At 39.8% G+C, this 18,194-nt stretch overlaps 1 protein-coding gene across 18 annotated transcripts in view; it reads right to left on the reverse strand.

The window, feature by feature from the left end:
• Window positions 1-18,194, reverse strand: part of MAST4 (microtubule associated serine/threonine kinase family member 4) — a gene marked incomplete at its 5' end in the record, with an annotated part of 197,844 nt that overhangs the window by 93,259 nt on the left and 86,391 nt on the right. For 4 of the 18 annotated variants that reach the window (XM_083403591.1, XM_083403575.1, XM_083403590.1 and 1 more), the window contains 2 exons: window positions 7,855-7,935; window positions 10,724-10,826. The exons of 12 other annotated variants lie outside the window; for them this stretch is intronic. In XM_083403591.1, the coding sequence (XP_083259717.1) occupies window positions 7,855-7,935; window positions 10,724-10,812 (170 nt within the window). Of the gene's footprint in view, window positions 1-7,854; window positions 7,936-10,723; window positions 10,827-18,194 lie in introns of those variants that run through there. 2 more of the 18 variants (XM_083403573.1, XM_083403579.1) reach the window with 2 other exon arrangements.

Here is an 18,194-nt window from a genome sequence, read left to right on the forward strand (position 1 = left end):
TGAGCCAAACGGTCCGTAGTTGAATTACCAGTCTATCCTCAGTCTGATGGTACTGATATTAAAAAGCTGAATGCTTTTTAATGTCCAAATAACAGTCTTCATGCATTATTTGATTGTAAATGAATAGGCTTATCTGGCCAGAATTACCAAGACTTTGGTGGATGATTTGGATTAAGTCTGTCCTAGCTGTCTCTCAGCTTCCAGATATTGTATTCTGTTCAGCCCCAGCAAAGAATTGAGAGTAAGGGAAAGAGAATTACTGTGGTCAACAGGAACTTCATCTTGTTCTCAAGGCTATCTGTTTGAGTGTCACTCTTAAATGTTTATATCATGTATTGGGCACTCAGATTAGGGATTCTGCAAGTATATTGCCTATCCAATTGTCTCATCAGTTTCCCTTCCTAAAATGACAGAGATTGACTTGGATTTCATGAGGATTCCTAGGATGGCTGTCCTGAGGCATCATCATCCATGTTATGATCACCTAATCTGCGATGGCATAGGACTTCATGACTGCTATGGGCTGCCCAAAGCTCTATCTTGTCCAGTATTTTTTGGATGACTTTCAGTTATTAAAGTCTGAAGTCTTGGTCAAGTATATGCTGCTTACCACACTCTCCTTTTAATATCCAGCAGAGATGGGATGTATACCTAGGTACAGGAGGTGGCAACTTCTTCTTGCAGAGTGGGAATAGCCCGAGCTGCCTTGAAATATGTTGTGGCATGGCCGTTCCTGCACAAACCCACCTTTAATCCTAAAGACATAAATTATTAGCTAGTGGCCAACATTTATTTCCTAGACAAAGTGTCCCAGTTGGTAGATGTCAGCCAACTCCAAGCACTCAAGGACATGAAACCACTGAGTGAGGTCATCCAGAGGTTTGGAATTAAGTGTCATCAATATCCAGATGACACTCAACTCTACCTTTCCTTCTATCTAATGCAAATGAAGCAGTGGGAGTGCTACATCAATGCCTGTCACTTAAAAAGGCAAAATATATTCCTCACATGTGTATAAAACAATTATTGATTAAATATTGATCTTCCTCTTAGGCTTTGGCACACAACAGGCCTTTTTCATTTTCCACCCCATCTCCTTATGATCTTTTTGTCCTTCAGCAAGGCAGGGCAAAGGCGTCTTGTTGCTCAATCTGTATAGCAGGGTGTCTGTGTCACAGTTGCTCGAGGGGAGAGGTGAAAAGGTTCACCAGAAGAGATGAACCAGTTCAAAAGGACAGCAGAAGCAAGATATTTGCTTTAAACTAAACCAAAGGTCACCAGAAGAAGGCAAGTAGCAATTACCAAGCAACAAAGGCCCTCTAGAGTCATCTCATGAAGACTGCAGCATAGCTAGGTTTAGACATGTACCTTAGATTTGAGCGTTGTATCACAGAATTCTAGATCAGTATTCACCAAGAATAGAGTTTGCTAAGACTGATGGGATACGCTGTTCAAAACACCTGGAGGGCACCAAGCTGGAAGACTGTCTTACATTAAAAATCAATCAAAGCAATTAAATGTAAATGAGAAAATATTTCATGGGAGGTTTTTTCTTCAAATTTTCTTTTCTTTTTCTCAAAAGCAAGAGCAATGTTGCTCTGGACCTGGGATAGTTCAGTTGGTAAAGCATGAGATTCTTAATCTTAGGGGACAGAGGGTGGCGCTTGGGGGGGAATTGTCATCCTGCCACTCCTTGGTGTGTGGAGTGCCCCAGGGTGCGATACTCTCCCCGATGCTTTTTAACATCTTTATGCGCCCCCTCGCCCAGCTTGTCCGGAGTTTTGGGCTGGGCTGCCATCAGTATGCTGATGACACCCAACTCTATCTGTTGATGGATGGCCATCCTGACTCAGCCCCAGACACACTGATCAGATGTTTGGAAGCTGTGGCTGGATGGTTACGTGGGAGCCGGTTGAAGTTAAATCCTTCGAAGACAGAGGTCCTTTGGCTGGGACGGAACGATATGGGATTGGGGGGGCAACTCCCATCTCTTTCGGGGGTGCAATTAGTGCCAGCACCGTCCGTTAAGAGTTTGGGTGTAATCTTCGACACCTCCCTTTCCATGGAGGCGCAGATTGCAGCTATTAACAAAGGCGGCATTTTTTCATCTCCGCCAAGCTAAGCAGTTGGCTCCTTACCTCTCTGACACTGACCTAGCCACTGTGATCCATGGTCACCTCCAGACTGGATTATTGTAACTCGCTCTACGTGGGGCTGCCCTTGAGACTGACCCAGAAACTCCAGCGAGTGCAGAATGCCGCGGTGAGACTCCTTACGGGGTCCTCGCTGCGCGATCACATTCACCCGGTACTATACCAGCTGCACTGGCTCCCAGTGGAGTACAGGATCAGGTTTAAGGTGCTGGTTTTAACCTTTAAAGCCCTATACAGCCTAGGACCCTCGTACCTACGGGACCGCCTCTCCTGGTATGTCCCACAGAGGAACTTATGGTCTTCAAACAAAAACATCTTGAAGGTCCCAGGCCACAGAGAGGTCAGGCTGGCCTCAACAAGAGCCAGGGCTTTTTCGGCTGTGGCTCCCATCTGGTGGAACACTCTGTCACAAGAGACTAGGGCCCTGTGGGACTTGACATCTTTCCGCAGGGCCTGCAAGATAGAGCTGTTCCACCAGGCCTTTGGTCAGGGCACAGCCTGACTCCCTCTTTGGCAATCTTCACAGAACTCTAGCGCAATGGTTGCCATCAATTTGATTTGAATTAATTTTATAATGAAATGATTTTAGAATGTTGTACTATTTTATTGTTGTTAGCCTCCCTGAGCCCAGCTTCGGCTGGGGAGGGCGGGATATAAATTATTATTATTATTATTATTATTATTATTATTATTATTATTATTATTATTAGTTTGAACTCAACGTTGGGCTAAAGATCCCTGCATTGCAGGGGATTGGATTAGATGACCCTCAGGGTCCCTTCCAACTCTACAGTTCTATGATTCTGTATGTCCCCCTCCCAATATTCACACTCTACATGGCAACTCAGATAAAAAAAAGTTTGCTTGCTGGAAGTGTTGCTAGTCTGCCATTCAACTAAGGGTTTCATGGCAGCACAAAGTGGACATTAAAATTAAGACTAAAAATCTGAAACAAAATAAATCGAGCACCATAATTAAATTAATAACAATCTTATATAAAACATGCAGCAGAATTGGAAATGAAGTATCACTGTAAACTCATCGCTCCACAAAGCCTGGGAGAAGGAACATGTGCATGTTTACCTGTCATTGGAATGAAGCTGGAAAAAAGTAGGGGTGTGGCATACCTCGGGGGGGGGGGGCTATTCCAAAGCTGTTGGCTCACTGCAGAGAAAGCTCTCCTTCAGACCCTTGCACTGTAATCATTGATTGGTGAAAGGACCACCAATGGGGCTTCCTCTTTAGACAGGCTGGTATAAAATGAGGGGTTCTTTCAGATATTTAGGGGGAAATCATTTGGGAGACTTAATAAGCACCTTCAATGAGGCCTGACAGCCAATGCGACTCTTTGATAATTTTGGTAATTAAACTTTGGTAATTAAAAGTTGGTAATTTTCCATTTTATTTGCCACAGCAAAAGATGACACATGAAAAGGAGATGTATGTTACTAAACAAACATGGACACGTATCATGGAATCACAGCCAATTCCAGCTCTTCTGTGGGCATCCAGATATTTCTGGATGTTTATTTTCCCCTTCATATGCTTATTATAACACAAGCCAGTAGAACATTAGGGTATCCTAATGTTTGAAGTAAATCAACCTACTTTGATGCAAATGCCAGTCAGGGTACTTCAATATGGGTTTTTATTGTGGGAGCAGTGCTCCTCATGCACTCAGGTGCTTTGTAGTGCCCATACAATGTCACTGACATCAAAATGCTAGTCCATAACCACCACCACCACCCTTCTAATCCAGATTTACCGTTTCTGGAGGAAATCCAACAAGTTTTAAAAGCCCTGTTGCCAACGGGCCATTTGTGATATCTCAACGACTCTTCTGCAAATTTAGCCCCAATCTAGAAGCTTAGTGAACTGAGATTGTGTTTTCTTTAATAACTAGCCATAGAACTTAAGATAAGAAGCACTGGATAGAGTCCATATTGCCTGCACAAGAATCAGGACACATTACTAAACTGGAGGTTAAACATAAAAAGATGAAGAAGGAAAAGAGCTGGGTAAACTTGTTGCCGTTTTTAAACACTGTCCTCTCAGTGGTTTTCATTTCATAAAATCCGGCTAATCAGCAAAGCCATACCACACACACCTCCAAAATAAAATAGACGAGAACCACAGATAGATAGATGATAGATAGATGATAGACAGATGAGCATAGCTGTTATATAACCAATAATTCCCTTTCAGCCCTCACCAACTCCAGGCCCTTGAAATGGAACAGTGCAGCTGCAAAACAAAGATAAAACTTTAAAAGAAACATTAATTCATTCACAGGTATACAAAAGAATAATAAGATACAGCTTACAAGGCAACAACAGGCTTACAAAGACATGTTTTATGCGCTACATTTAATTATTTCCTAATGACAGCTCTATTTAACATTGTAACACTCAGTCACCAACACGTAGATCACATTCATAAGATAGTATTCAACAGACAAATACATGTTAATGATTTGTCAGGTATAACCCAAAAGCTAACAAATAGAGGGAAGCTGAATAAATGAAGGGTCACAATAAGGAAGAGATTCCCTGAGCATTTCAGATTGAAAAAGGAAACTTTAATATAGGCCAGCAGAACTTGTGGCCCATCAAGCCCAACACAGGCCACCGCAGCTTTCAAAGTCTCCTGTTTTTTGTTGCATGTCTAGAACTGCACATAGGATGGATGGGTTGCCAAGTACCTAACAGGTGAGCCTTTTTGATGAGCTTGTTGTGTAACAGATTTCTTAGTAATGTTTTTAGTAATATTGTCGTCTGGGCTAAAGCATCATCTGATATTCTAGATTAATTCAACATGTAGACTAGAAATACACCCATATTTTATTATTTCAAATATTAATACCCCACCTACTACTGAGCAATCAAGTTAACTTACAATATATTTAAAATACAATATGATCAGAATGATGAAGTCAATCAGTGGGTGGAGTTTCCTCATCCAGGCTGTTGCTGCTATCTTCTGCAGCTCCTGCCTCTCAGCAGCAGACACAAGGTTTTAAAAGCCCTGTTGCCAACGGGCCATTTGTGATAGGTACAAAGCTGAACACAAGCCTACTCCAAGCTGTCAGTACCACTCCTGATAGTAATAGTAATAATAATAATAATAATAATTGTATACCGCCCTATACCAGCAGGTCTCAGGGCAGTTGCAACATAAAATCACAATAAAAACAAAAAATACATAATAAAAATAAAAACAAACCAATAAACCCCCTCCTCATACATGTTAAAGGGGCCCTGTATTTGCTTGTTGCTGGTAGCTTACATTAAACAAATTGATGGTCTAAGTCCATCACAGTGAAAACCATGCCCCATTTCCAATTACTATGTCAACGGTCATATCCAACGTTTATATATATAGGTTAGTAACTGACTAAACAGTCATTATACTTATAAATCTACTTCAATGCCTACATATTTTCACAGTACTGATATAGTTTACACTGTCAACTACCTTCTAATATTCCTGCAAAGCTTAAAGGCCCAAAGGCTGTTAAAAGTACCCAACACAGCCAGAATTGAAACCTGTATCATGCTTACGTCCCACATACATATACTAAGAGCTTACTGCAAAAAAATAAGGATATCTGCAAAAAACAAACATGCTCCTGATGAAGCCTACCAGGCAGCAGACTAATATGCAGTCTTACCAAATCATATTAAGAAACCACCTGCCAAAGTTCTTTTCTGCACTTCAAAACTACTTACAACACCCATCTGACCTTCATTACCACAATGTGCCAGTACTTTGCTCCCATTCTCCCACTGCCAATGTCCTAACCTGCAGCAGCATTCAGGCAAGTTTCCAAGGAAAAGTAAAAGACTGGAGGATGGAAGTAATTGATCTCCTTTTCTATTGACTGCTTGCAATTGGAACTTTGGGCCAGCAGAAGCAAGAAGTGTTGGCATAAAGGGGGGGGGGGGATTACAAGAACAGCATGTGTGTTGATCTGATGACTGCACAAGGGAGAACTCACCCGGGCCAGAACTACTACCAACCCATGACGATTTTTAGCCTCTTATCATTTCAAAAATGCACTTTCATTAGACAACAATGTAGAAAAGTGAAGCAGTAGAGCACAGAGGTGGTGCTAGGGAAAATAGTAGGCAAGAGATATGATGGATGACAAGAGGGTAAAGGGAAACTGTTTTCACACAAAACTGAACCAACATCTCCAAGGGGATTTGTCTAGAAACCACTACTCTGCTTCAGTGACAACAGCTGCTATTTTGCATCAGGAGAAATTGTAGTTTGATTTGTGAGTTGGCAATGATTAGCACAGATCAATTAGAAAACTGATCCATTAATTTTGTTCAAAACTCCCTGAATTTACACAATGATCCAAAAGTAGGTCACAATTTACAACAAAGCAGAATTGTATATGCAGCTTGGTTAAATATATAAAACATCGTTTGAATGCAACTGCTTTTAAAAAACTGCTCATCCATTTTTATTTACTATCAAATATAAAAATGTGCATCCATCTCTTAATTCAGCAAACACTATAAATCTATTGATTCAGCAAAGTATTTCTTACCCTGCCAAACTATATACATATAAAATTCAACTAAAATAAAGGAAGAAAAATGCAGATGAGTTCTGTTGGGTAATTTAAAAAAATGTGTGCTCATCTCTTGGTAATTGCAGCACCATACCAATTTAGTGCATCTTTTGGGGATCTGTTCTCCTAGCATTAAGAGCTGGACTACAGAAAGGCTGAACAGTTGAGTCCTAACTCATACCCCCAGAACTTTACTCCAGAGTTCTGGTAGACTCTCACTGTGAAGTGTCTGAGGACAGAAAGGGGAAAAAATCTTTACCCACGTAAGACCTAAAATATGGGTTCCGTTCATAGCAGTTTCCAGTTAACTGGACACTCCAGACCTTGTGTGATTGTTTATAATTTAAAGTTCATGAACCAACCAGCAGCTGAGACAACCATCCATTCAGTCCAAGGTGGGAATGCAACAGTTTGGTAGACAATGATAATACCTGCTCCATAAACTATACACTTGGTTTTTAAGATTTTGCTTGAGATTCAGATCAATTCACCACTGCCCGCAAAGCACCCAACAAGGACAGTCCTGAAAGATCATTCAGTAACTTTGGTTTTTTCTCCTCGTCTACCAGGTACTGAAACAAGCCATGGCAAGCCTTCAGTTTGTATGTTCAGTTTGTATGCTCATTTTGCCATGGGATTGAAATTTTTGCTGCTGTTCGAGACTATCTGCATCTTGCTGTTTTGTCTAAATATGACAAACTCAGGTTAATTTTAAGAGTTTGTTTAAAACAAGTCAACTTCAAACCATGGATTATGAAAATGGAAGATCTCCTCTGGTGCTGGAGGAGAGGAAGAAAGATATGTGTGAACCCAAGGCTCACTACAGATCATTGCTGAAAAGATAAATCACATTTTATCATGATGGCCAAACTGGTGCATTAGTAAGGCTATTCACAAACCTTGAATCTTCAGAAATCCAAAGAATGCTCCCACCTCTAACTCTACCAGTATTATCTTACCACACATGCAAATTTACTTTGGGGAAACATTTTTAAAGCTACCAATATTTGCTTGACTATGCATGCATACATACATACATACATACAGGCTTCAATTATCTACTCCCCCTCTTCAATGTGGAAGGCAGAGAACTGCAACAATGGAAGTTTAGTTGCTTACCTCCAAAAATGAAAAGCGTACAGAGGACTGCATGGACTGCAAGGGCTTGTTGGGGTTGGGCTCAGGCTTCTTGGGGTGAGACTGAAAGTTAAAATAATGTCATCTCTAGTAAACAGAAGTTGAGTAAAAATCCTATAGTATGACTGAATTTAGGGAGTATGGCCTCAAGCACAATCAGTAGACAGGAAACTGGTTTTCTCTACATTGAGGAAAGCCAAACAAAAAAAATTATGTCAAAAGACCCCTAAATTTTCTGTATCTTCCGAATTAAATGGGGGGTGGGATTAACCATGCAAATATTTTCATTATAAGAAAGTGTTCAAACACACGGAGCAAATTTTTTTAAAAAAACAAATCTTGTTATAAAAATTGCTTGTAAAATGAAATTAGCACAAATTTGAGTACACAAATTGATGCACAAAAGAAATATTCTGCTAACTTTCAGGAGAACTGATTGCCCTAAATTCTGAATTACCATGCACTGGGGGGGGGGGGGTCAATGATCATGCCTCAGATGAACCTCATTGGCTACAATATTGCACTGTGCAAATGCTAAATGAAAATTGGCTGAAAGAAGTATTGAAAACTTATTTCAGTACTTTAAATGCGACACTAACACATACACATAAGAAAAGTTACAAAAGAAAAAAATGCAACAGGCCCAAAGGAAAATACAAGTAAAATAAATAATAATGAAAATATTACTATTTGTTTTTAGTTTTGAGAATGCCATTTGTGAAAATATGGTACAGTCACTGACAACAGCAGTGTCTAAACATTGAATTATGAATACCTGATATCTTAAATACTTGTTCCAGAAAGACATCTGTAAAAATTTAACTTGACTGTGCTCGCATCTAATGCAAACATCAAATCTGTATTATTGTGCCTAATTCCAGTCTATGTTTATTTGTGTCAATAAACCTGCCACAAATTGTTTGTGGTAAGAATTTTCTTAAAATACTACTAATATAACTCCACCAGTCATAACACCAACAATAATGGCAACAGGCCAACTACCAATATTAAAACTCCATGTCATCCAAATTATTCTGAACAATGGCAAATATCATAGTTAACTGGGCAGAACTGAGGTACACAGGCCAGAGACAGTATGGGAACAGAAGATATAACTATGCCTCCTGGAGTCCATGGCTCCCTTCAGGAATACTGCTATTTTGATTATTAATAAAATGTTTGCAAAATGGAGTTAAAGGCTATCATTTTTTCAAACTCTCTAGTGTATCAAAGGAAAACATCCAGCCCAAACCTTGAATACCCTATTCTTAAGATGAAGCCCACCAATTTGAGTGGAAAATAAAAATAAAAATAGTAACAAAAAATACAAAGTTTGCCAGCTGTCATTGTGTCTAAAAATTGACCAAAATAATAGTTAAGAGTTAGAATTTTATCAAGTTGCCAATGCAACGTAATGGTTCATTTTTACCTTAGAAACTTTGTAAATGAAATATGTCAAACATTAAGTCAGACATAAAAGCTATATAACAGAAAATAATAAAATGTTGAGACTAAAAACAATCACATCCCAATACTTTACAAAATCAAGAATTTCTTACTATTATTTATTACTTTTATATATGGTAAAGTTACAAACAGGCAAAACTCCAAGTATAAACACTGGACTCCATCTTTTTAAAGGAAGGTATGCTCAAATAAAATAAACAATAAGCAAACCATTATCACTGCGTTTATGTAATTCTTTCAGGGTTCTATCTACACATCACATACAATAAATGAAACACTGACAGAAACTACTACCTTTATTAATGTCAATGTTTCTGTAATCTAGTTATCAAAGGTGGTCAAAGATACCAGAATACCATTTTTACTAACAGAATTAATATTTTGTATCAGTTACAACTCACTAGAAGTGGCACTACATGCATAAATGCAAACGTATATCAAATAACATACGTATTTTGTAGATGGGTAAAATGGTTCACAGCTAAGTAACCTGACCTTACAGATGACCTATTCTCTTTAGGAAAGCAGAACAACTGGCACATTAAATCTATTCAATACTGTACCTACAAAAAGAACATCTAGAGAGAATACTGCATGTGTGTGTGTGTTGATACACATCTATATCTATGCAGCAAATTGTGGTGGGACACAAAAATAAACACATTTTGCACTGGCTGATTAATTCAGAATCAATGGACTGGCACTTTAAAAATCAGACATTATGATCAACATGTTCACTGTAAATCAAATACGTATGTTTTTATGCAGCTGTTTTCTAAATGCAAACTGGAATCATTCAAATGAGTCCATCAGTCCTAAAACATCACTAAGTAAACAAAGCCCTTACCTACACAAACACATTTAATGCAAAGACTAGAATACCAAGCAGAAATGTCAGAATGCAATACAGTTCACCAGTACTCTACACAGTAAAACATGGATCATACGCAATGAATTTTCACAAATAGCATTCCTCTTATGCCCTAATCTCTTGCAGAGCTCTCTATTATTCAGCAGAGAAAGAGGCCTTTCAAAAAGGCAGCACTGGGATAAACAAACAGAAACAGAAAGGGTGTGAGAGAGAAACGAACACCGTGGCCTACCGAAGCATTATTTCACAGTATGCTTTTAGGATGCTCACGTTCATGCATTCAGTGATTTTAAGTATGCAGTATATTTTAATCTGAAATATACTGCAATATCCTTGCTTTAGGCTCACACATTTGCAAACAGCAACTGAAATGCATTCTGAAAATGTTCCTGCGACCTAAAGCTGCAGTGCTCTGAGCCTGTCAGCACAAACGCATGTTAAATAACCACAGCTCGCACAAAAGCTAGTGCCATGCAGAAAGCATTAAAATATTAAAAGGCAGACAATACTTACTCCAAGGTCAGCCCTGGAATTTGCAGCCTTTCGCGTTGGGCTTTCATGGCTGTTACGTTACCACATTCTACTGTAACCATGACACACATTCAGTGGCAGCATCCTGGTGATGACAGAGAGCCCAAATGAGCCACTATAAAGGAATGGACTAACAATCTCTTGGGGGAGGGAGTACTGCAAGTTTGGGTCCTTCCACTTCTAGCTGTCACGAAGAAATGTCAGCAGCTTTCTTCCAGGTTAACCGCAAGCGTACTGCACTGATTTTGCCAGCAGAAAGAAGGCTTCAGGGCTGTATCTCAATCGACTCATGTCTAATATTCTAAGAAGCAGTTTCCTTCCTAAAATGCAGACTTTTCTCTTCAGAGGAATGAAAATCTGCCCGCCCCTTGCCACAGAGACTGTCAGATTTCGGAACAGAGCAAAAAATTAAGAAGTGCAACAAAATACGCTTAAAATGCTATCCTTCAACACACATCCAAGATACAACAAGCTTTATGACCCTATAAAAAATGATTTGTCTATCTTGTTTAGGTTGTCCCATTATTGTTTTACAGATGAGCAAAATTCTGTTTCTGCATAAAATCACAGGAAGTTAAGTTCCTTCCCTTTGCGTCCAGAAAATTATTCCAAGCTTAGGAAGGAACACATGACACTGAAGCACAGCTGTTCCTTAATTCATGATCGAAAGTTAATCATCTTATTTGAAGGAGCTTGTACTTGTGCTAAAAAAAGAAAATGTTAAAAATATTTTATTAAAGCACAATATGAACAAGAAAGGGAATCCAAAAGAAAACCCATTAATCTCATAGGGTAATTATATGGCATGCACACAGCAGTGATTCTCAGCTTGTTAATTTTTTTTTTTTAAGTTTCCTGGATATTTTTAAACCTTAAATGATTAGACAACCAGAGAAATAGTGAGAATGCTGCTCTTTTGCAACCATAGGCGTAGCCAGGGAGGGTGCGGGGGGGGGGGGGGCAGCTGCTCCACCCAAATCAACCAAATAAATAAAAATACTTAACTGACCACTTGCATCACAGATAACTCAGTTCTGCCCCCCTAACATAAAGCCTGTCCCCCTAAAATAAATTCTGTCTACGCCCATGTTCACAGCCATCATGCATCAGCAAATAAGCTTAACTAACAAAGACTCATCATTACCAATTCTGAACACAAATGGAAACAAAATTCAAGATGGCCTGAGGGTGTCTAGTAGGGATAGCATGTCTCCCATCTTTCCAGGTGATACAAAGGCCCATATGCCAAGATGGGAAGGTAAAAGACTGCATTGCCTAAGCCTGGCCTGTTAGTAACTGATGGAACCACCAATGGCCTGAAAGAATTCTGCTCTTGTATTACTTTGACCTGTGTTTTTGTGCATGTTTACTTCATTCAACATTTTAGCGTTTTTCACTGCCTTGGGCATATTACCATAAGTAAATCAATTAAAGTTCTAAGAATTTGTCTGAGTCCTATGAAACCTCCTCTATGACTACGTATGTGACAAAATAAGAAAACAATGAGCCACTGTGGCTCAGAAGGCTGAATAATGAACATTGTCTGGGCTCAGCTTTCACCTTAGCCCCAGACTCTCGTGCCTCAGTTTCTCTTCCACAAAAAAATAATAGTAACATATTTTGCAGTTTGTTACAAGGAAATGCAAAATATAGATAATACAGAACTGTGCATCCAACACTAAACAACCTGCATTTCAGAACTTTTTCCATCAATTGTGTTTTATGGATTTCCAATTACTCCCCAGAGCTTTGTCTCAGCTCTTCTCTTAGGAGACCAAAGTGTTTCTCCAAAATTTCAAACTTCAACTCTTAGCTCTTCTAATAATTCCCAATAGGGATTCTTTCACAGGCCCAAAATCTGACTCCAGATATATCAAACGCACGACTCTTTTTTTCTAAGGAAGAATCTACATAAAGGAACTGCCTGCAAAATGTCAACATGCACATCATTTAACACTCGGTGAACTCCTCAGGCCATCTCTGACTCAGAAACTAGGACATACAAGTCACATTATTGATTCAAATCAAGGACACAACCATGTATTAGGGCTTTGAAATACCTGTTACATGTTTACCTCTGTGAAGTCCAGAGTAGAAGCTGAAATATCTCCAATAGAATTTAAACACACAGGGGTATCTAATTTGTTTTCACAGTGCTGTTGCACCAGCAGAGGCATCTACTACCCACTCATGAAAAAGGAGAAGGAAATGTTTTTCCCATCTTCCCGATACCCTGATAGCACCATGCCCAAGCACCACAGCAAATATGTTCCTCCCACAAACCAACCCCCCACTGCCAATCAAAACCCTTATGCTCATGCAAGCGTACAAACTGGCTCTGACCCAACTGATATCACCTATTTGACAGGGAAGAGCTATAACTCAGTTGTCTATGCAGAAGATCTCAACTCTTAAGTTCAATCACCAGCATCTCCAAGTAGGACTGGGAGGGAACCCTGTCTAAAATCCTGTCATGCAGGCAATGCATAGCTAGACAGACTAATGGTCTGACTCAGTAAAAGGTAGCTTTGTATGTTCCTACCTACATTTCCAACATGAATCCCAAACTTTGCTTTCAGAAACTCTTGCGGCCCAATCCAACACCATATGCAAATAGGACATTTGCAATACTGCTGTGGGGAATTGCATCACTAATGCAAAACTCTCATGTAAGGTCCTATTTTGTCTCACCTGGTACAGCAAAGAGAAACGAGGTGCGAACTGAAATAATGGCCATAGTTTGCACCAGAGTGGTGGTGAACAAGGGTACTATAAAACACCAGATGCAAGGTATTTCTTACACAACTTATTCAACCTTCTAAAAAAGATGAAAATCACAAATAGGGTGTGCCACACTTCAGAACCCTTAAGTGAAATGTAAAAAAAAAAAAAGCCTGATTATTTTTTATTTAATAGTGTGCATTTTTCCACACAGCTTCTGTACACAATATTACCGTATTTTTTGCTCTATAAGGCTCACTTTTTCCCTCCTAAAAAGTAAGGGGAAATGTCTGTGCGTCTTATGGAGCGAATGCAGGCTGCGCAGCTATCACAGAAGCCAGAACAGCAAGAGGGATCACTGCTTTCGCTGCGCAGCGATCCCTCTTGCTGTTCTGGCTTCTGAGATTCATAATATTTTTTTTCTTGTTTTCCTCCTCCAAAAACTAGGTGCGTCTTGTGGTCTGGTGCGTCTTATAGAGCGAAAAATACGGTACTTAAACACAGTTTACAAACTCTCTGCATCCTTTGTGCCTACTTAGCTGCCTGCTTACACAATCTAGGCTCCAAAGAATCTCTCAGGGTTTCTAAACAAACCCTCTATATTCCAGGGTATTCTACCAACACCTCCCTTCAGTACCGAACATCTCAGGTCAATACTTCTAGGAATTTGGCATAAAAAAGAACAAGTCTTACTGCTCACCTGATGCTTGTGAATTCTTACCTTATGGGAGCAAAATGGCTGCCATATCCAAAACAGAAGAGACCTAGGTTGCAAATCCCAGGTTTTCCCAGGACAGAGATTCTCTTTCAGATCATTTCAGCTTTTGATTAATATTATGAATGCATAAACAAATCAAAGACTGGCAGTGAATCAAAGGATTCTTATCCCAAAATAAATATGAACAGATCTGAGTCTTTTCCCCATCCCATGCCATTTAAAATATTGTTAACAAACACATTTTAGCCTAGTTGGTTTAGTTCATAGTCTCATCAACTTTACCTGTTTGTGCACAATTTTAGGCATTATATTGCCGAGCTGGAACATGTGCAGAAGACGGCAACCAAGATGATAAAGAGTCTGGAAACCAAGCCTTGTGAAAAGCAGTTGAGGGAGTTGGTATGTTTGGTGTTGAGAAGACTGAAAGGTGATATGATGGGCATCTCCAGATATCTGAAGGGCCATCACATGGAAGATGGAGAAAATATGTTTTCTCCATTATTCTTAAATCTCATAACAATGGATTTAAATTACAAGAAAGGAGATTCCAATTAAACCTTAGGAAGAATTGTCTGATGGCAAGAGCTGCTTGCCAGTGGAATGGACTACCTCAGAAAGTGGTAGACTCTCCTTCAGTGGAGGTTTTTAGACAAGAGGTTGGATGGCCATATCTCAGAGAGTCTTTAGCTGTGATTTTTGCATTGCAGGGGTTTGTCTAGATATATGGTATATGGTACTTACTCAAAATTTGAGAGCGTGAAAAATTTTGTCCTCTCTTAGGGGACCATATTACCAAAGTCCACCCAAGCTTGGGATCCCTTCCAATTCTGCAGCTCTATGATGCCATGAAAACAGGACATTTGTCCATTTCCCGACTTAGTAAGCCTAAGGTATTATTTACGTACTTTGTCTCACAAGATATCTAAGTCTTAGAACATGAAAGCATATACAAACAAGTATGAGACTCTATTAGTACACAAAAGTGTATGCTTGTGAAGGAAAATTTTGTCCATGTGAATTCATCTTCATATACAGCAGCCCACAGCTTTGCTGTATAGAATAATATATCACATCTCATAATGGTTGCAGAAAATAGCATGGGGCTTTGGACAAAGCAGAACACTTCTAAAACTGTTCTGAACAGAAAGCACAGTATGGTTTACGGCTTTCACAACAAGAAAAAGATCAACATTTATATCAAACTCATAATTTAGATCAAACATGTAGCATAAAATGCCACCTAACATTTGGAACTCATTGTGAAAGATTTTACATGTTAGATCTACTGCAATTTTAAGGAATCTTTAAAAGCAAGTGTTATTTATACTATTAAGTGGTTTAAAAGAAATAATGACGTTAAGGACAGAAACGTTTTCTTACTGTGAATTTGTTTTGCAGTTGTCACATAGAGAGAAATCCTGTCTCTTGGGATGACACATTCTGCTTGCTGATAGAGGCAGAACATGGATTCTTCTAGCCATCTTATCAGAGGGAGGCTTTACCCCACCCTCCAGACCAACTGCCAAAGGAAGGAAAACTCCTCAACGCTCATCAATGATTTCACAGACATCCATGGAAAGAAAACCATGATACAGGCCACTGAGCCACCCGCTTAAAATTAAACTCGGTGAGAAATGAAACATTGGGGGGGGGGGAGATACAGTGCAGAACCAACAGGAGAAAGGAGCCACTGATCAGGACACTCTAACACCAAGCGTGCAAAGTGCACACAGAAAGCACTAACATAATACAATCATGCTAATCCCATAAAAGAAGGGCAAGTAGAAAGTATTTCATGAGATAACTGGAAACAGAAAATCATGGTAAGAAAATTTCCATCCCACCCCACCCCCCATGCCATGTTGTATCGAGAGCATTTCTGTCTCTTGGAATGTATTACAGTCATAGGATCCAAGGTGAGCGTCTGGGATCAAGCAGCCTTTCTGCAGAACCTTCAATTTTATCATGTTTGGCAAAAATATGGAGGAAACCCAAGTGGCTGCCCGACAGATATCCACAATGGTGAAATTTTCCTTAAAGGCAGCTGAAGAAGGCTACTCCCACCCCAAGAGAATGGGTGAGCTAATCCTGTCCCCTGCCCCGGTGGCATTTTCCCCAATGTTTGTAAATCAGTTTATTTCTTGCAAAATACTTAGAGGTTTTGTTATGAACAAGTGGTATGGAAATTTTGTTAAAAATAAATAAATTCTATGTACCCTTAAATGGAGACCTCCTTAAAATCATAAAGAGATACGAGACAGAGCCACTTTCTTCCCTAAGGAAAAGAGATGGAAAGACACCCTTGCCTAAATTCAGCAGTTCCGTCCAAATAGAAGCAGAGAACACCACAGACATCTAGCATGTTGTATACTCTTTATTGGGCTTGCAGTGGGTTTGGAGAAAATGTGAGCAGAAGAACCTCCTATGACCTGTGAAATACTGAATTAATCCTAGGAAGGAAAGGTGGATCTGAGCACCACTACTTCCTGATGTAAAATACGTAACAGGGGATCACAAGAGTTTGGAAACCCTTCACACAGATTTAACAGCCAGCATGAATACCAATTTTAAAGTCAGGAACTTGAGGGCACATGTGGCCATACGCCACTTAGGGAACTGTGAACCACGGACAGTTTCTGCTGCCCCATCCCCTTGAGGAAGTACTAAAATAGTGGGGTGGAAGAACAGTGCATTCCTTCCAATGGTGTCAAAAATGCTGTTCCAGGGGGATGGTGACATCATCAACCAAGATGGTGCCTTAAATTGCCGCTGAGCTCCTTCCTAAGAACAATAGCCTGCACAAACCGAGACAATGACGAGCAAGCATTTTAAAAATAATTCCCCCTGTTAGGCTATGAGCTTTAGCAAGCCTGGGTTGCTAAAAGGGACCTTAGATTCGTGGATTTCACTACCTTCGAAAGAATCTCCCTCAGGCACAGGCCAAGCACTAGCAGGCCCCAAAATGGCTGCCAAAGCTTCCAAAAATGAAAAAGCAGAAGCAGGGAAACTGATAGGCCTTGAAAATGCACAATGTCTAGTAGCCATAATCAGGAAGGAATTAGCCCAAGGCTGGGCAAAAGCAGTCCTCCCACTGAGGGAAGACATTACTAAATTAACTGAGACTGTGGATGTCAAAACTACAGCTAACACAGCAATGGAATTAAGCTTGAAAAATAAAACATCTATTAGTACTCTGAAATGCACGCAGCAGACCTTAGAATCCAACTGGAAGACTATCAAGATTGGGAAAGGAGACTTAACTTGAGGGCCAGGGGCCTACCTGAAAATTCTGGAGACTCAGATCTAAAAGTAGCCTTCCTCACATGGATTCAAGAATTATTTCCTGACTGCAAAATCAGTGCAGAAAATATAGAACACATACACAGAGCTCTGAGACCTAAACCTAAAAACAGGGAACCCCCCAGAGATGTGATTGTCCGCTTTAACACGTTCTTGGTGAAAAATGATTTAATGCAATGTTTCAGAAAACTGGAAAAAATAGAACATGAGGACTCTGTTATAGCTGTCTTCCAAAACCTTTCTCCTGGGACCTTGCAGTGACGTCATGAATTCAAAAGCATACATCATATTACTTCGCAATGCAGGAGTAGCATATGCTTATCTCAAAGATTAAGCCATGCATGTCTAAGTACACACGGGCGTTACAGTGAAAATACAAATGGGGATTCCCCTTTAAGCTGATCATCACTCATAATGGAATAACCAACGTAGCAGCTTCACATGTAGAAGCTAAAAAATTATTGAAACAGCTCAATGTACGGATTGAAGACATGACAACAGAAGGAGTGGAGGAAAACGCCGATGAAGAGACTGAAAAAGACCCTTTTGAATGGAAACAACAAGGGGGGAAGACAGTGAAAAGAATTAAAGGAAAGAAAAATCCAATGCAGAAGAAAAATGGACAGAGAATCCCACAAGAGGGCTTCTGCTCTGCATGAGATCATTTTGTCTTGGCTTTTATGACTTGCTTCGTAACTTTACTATCATAGAATG

This window comes from Podarcis tiliguerta (assembly GCF_965153285.1).
Source record: "Podarcis tiliguerta genome assembly, chromosome: 11".
Lineage (NCBI taxonomy): Eukaryota > Metazoa > Chordata > Lepidosauria > Squamata > Lacertidae > Podarcis > Podarcis tiliguerta.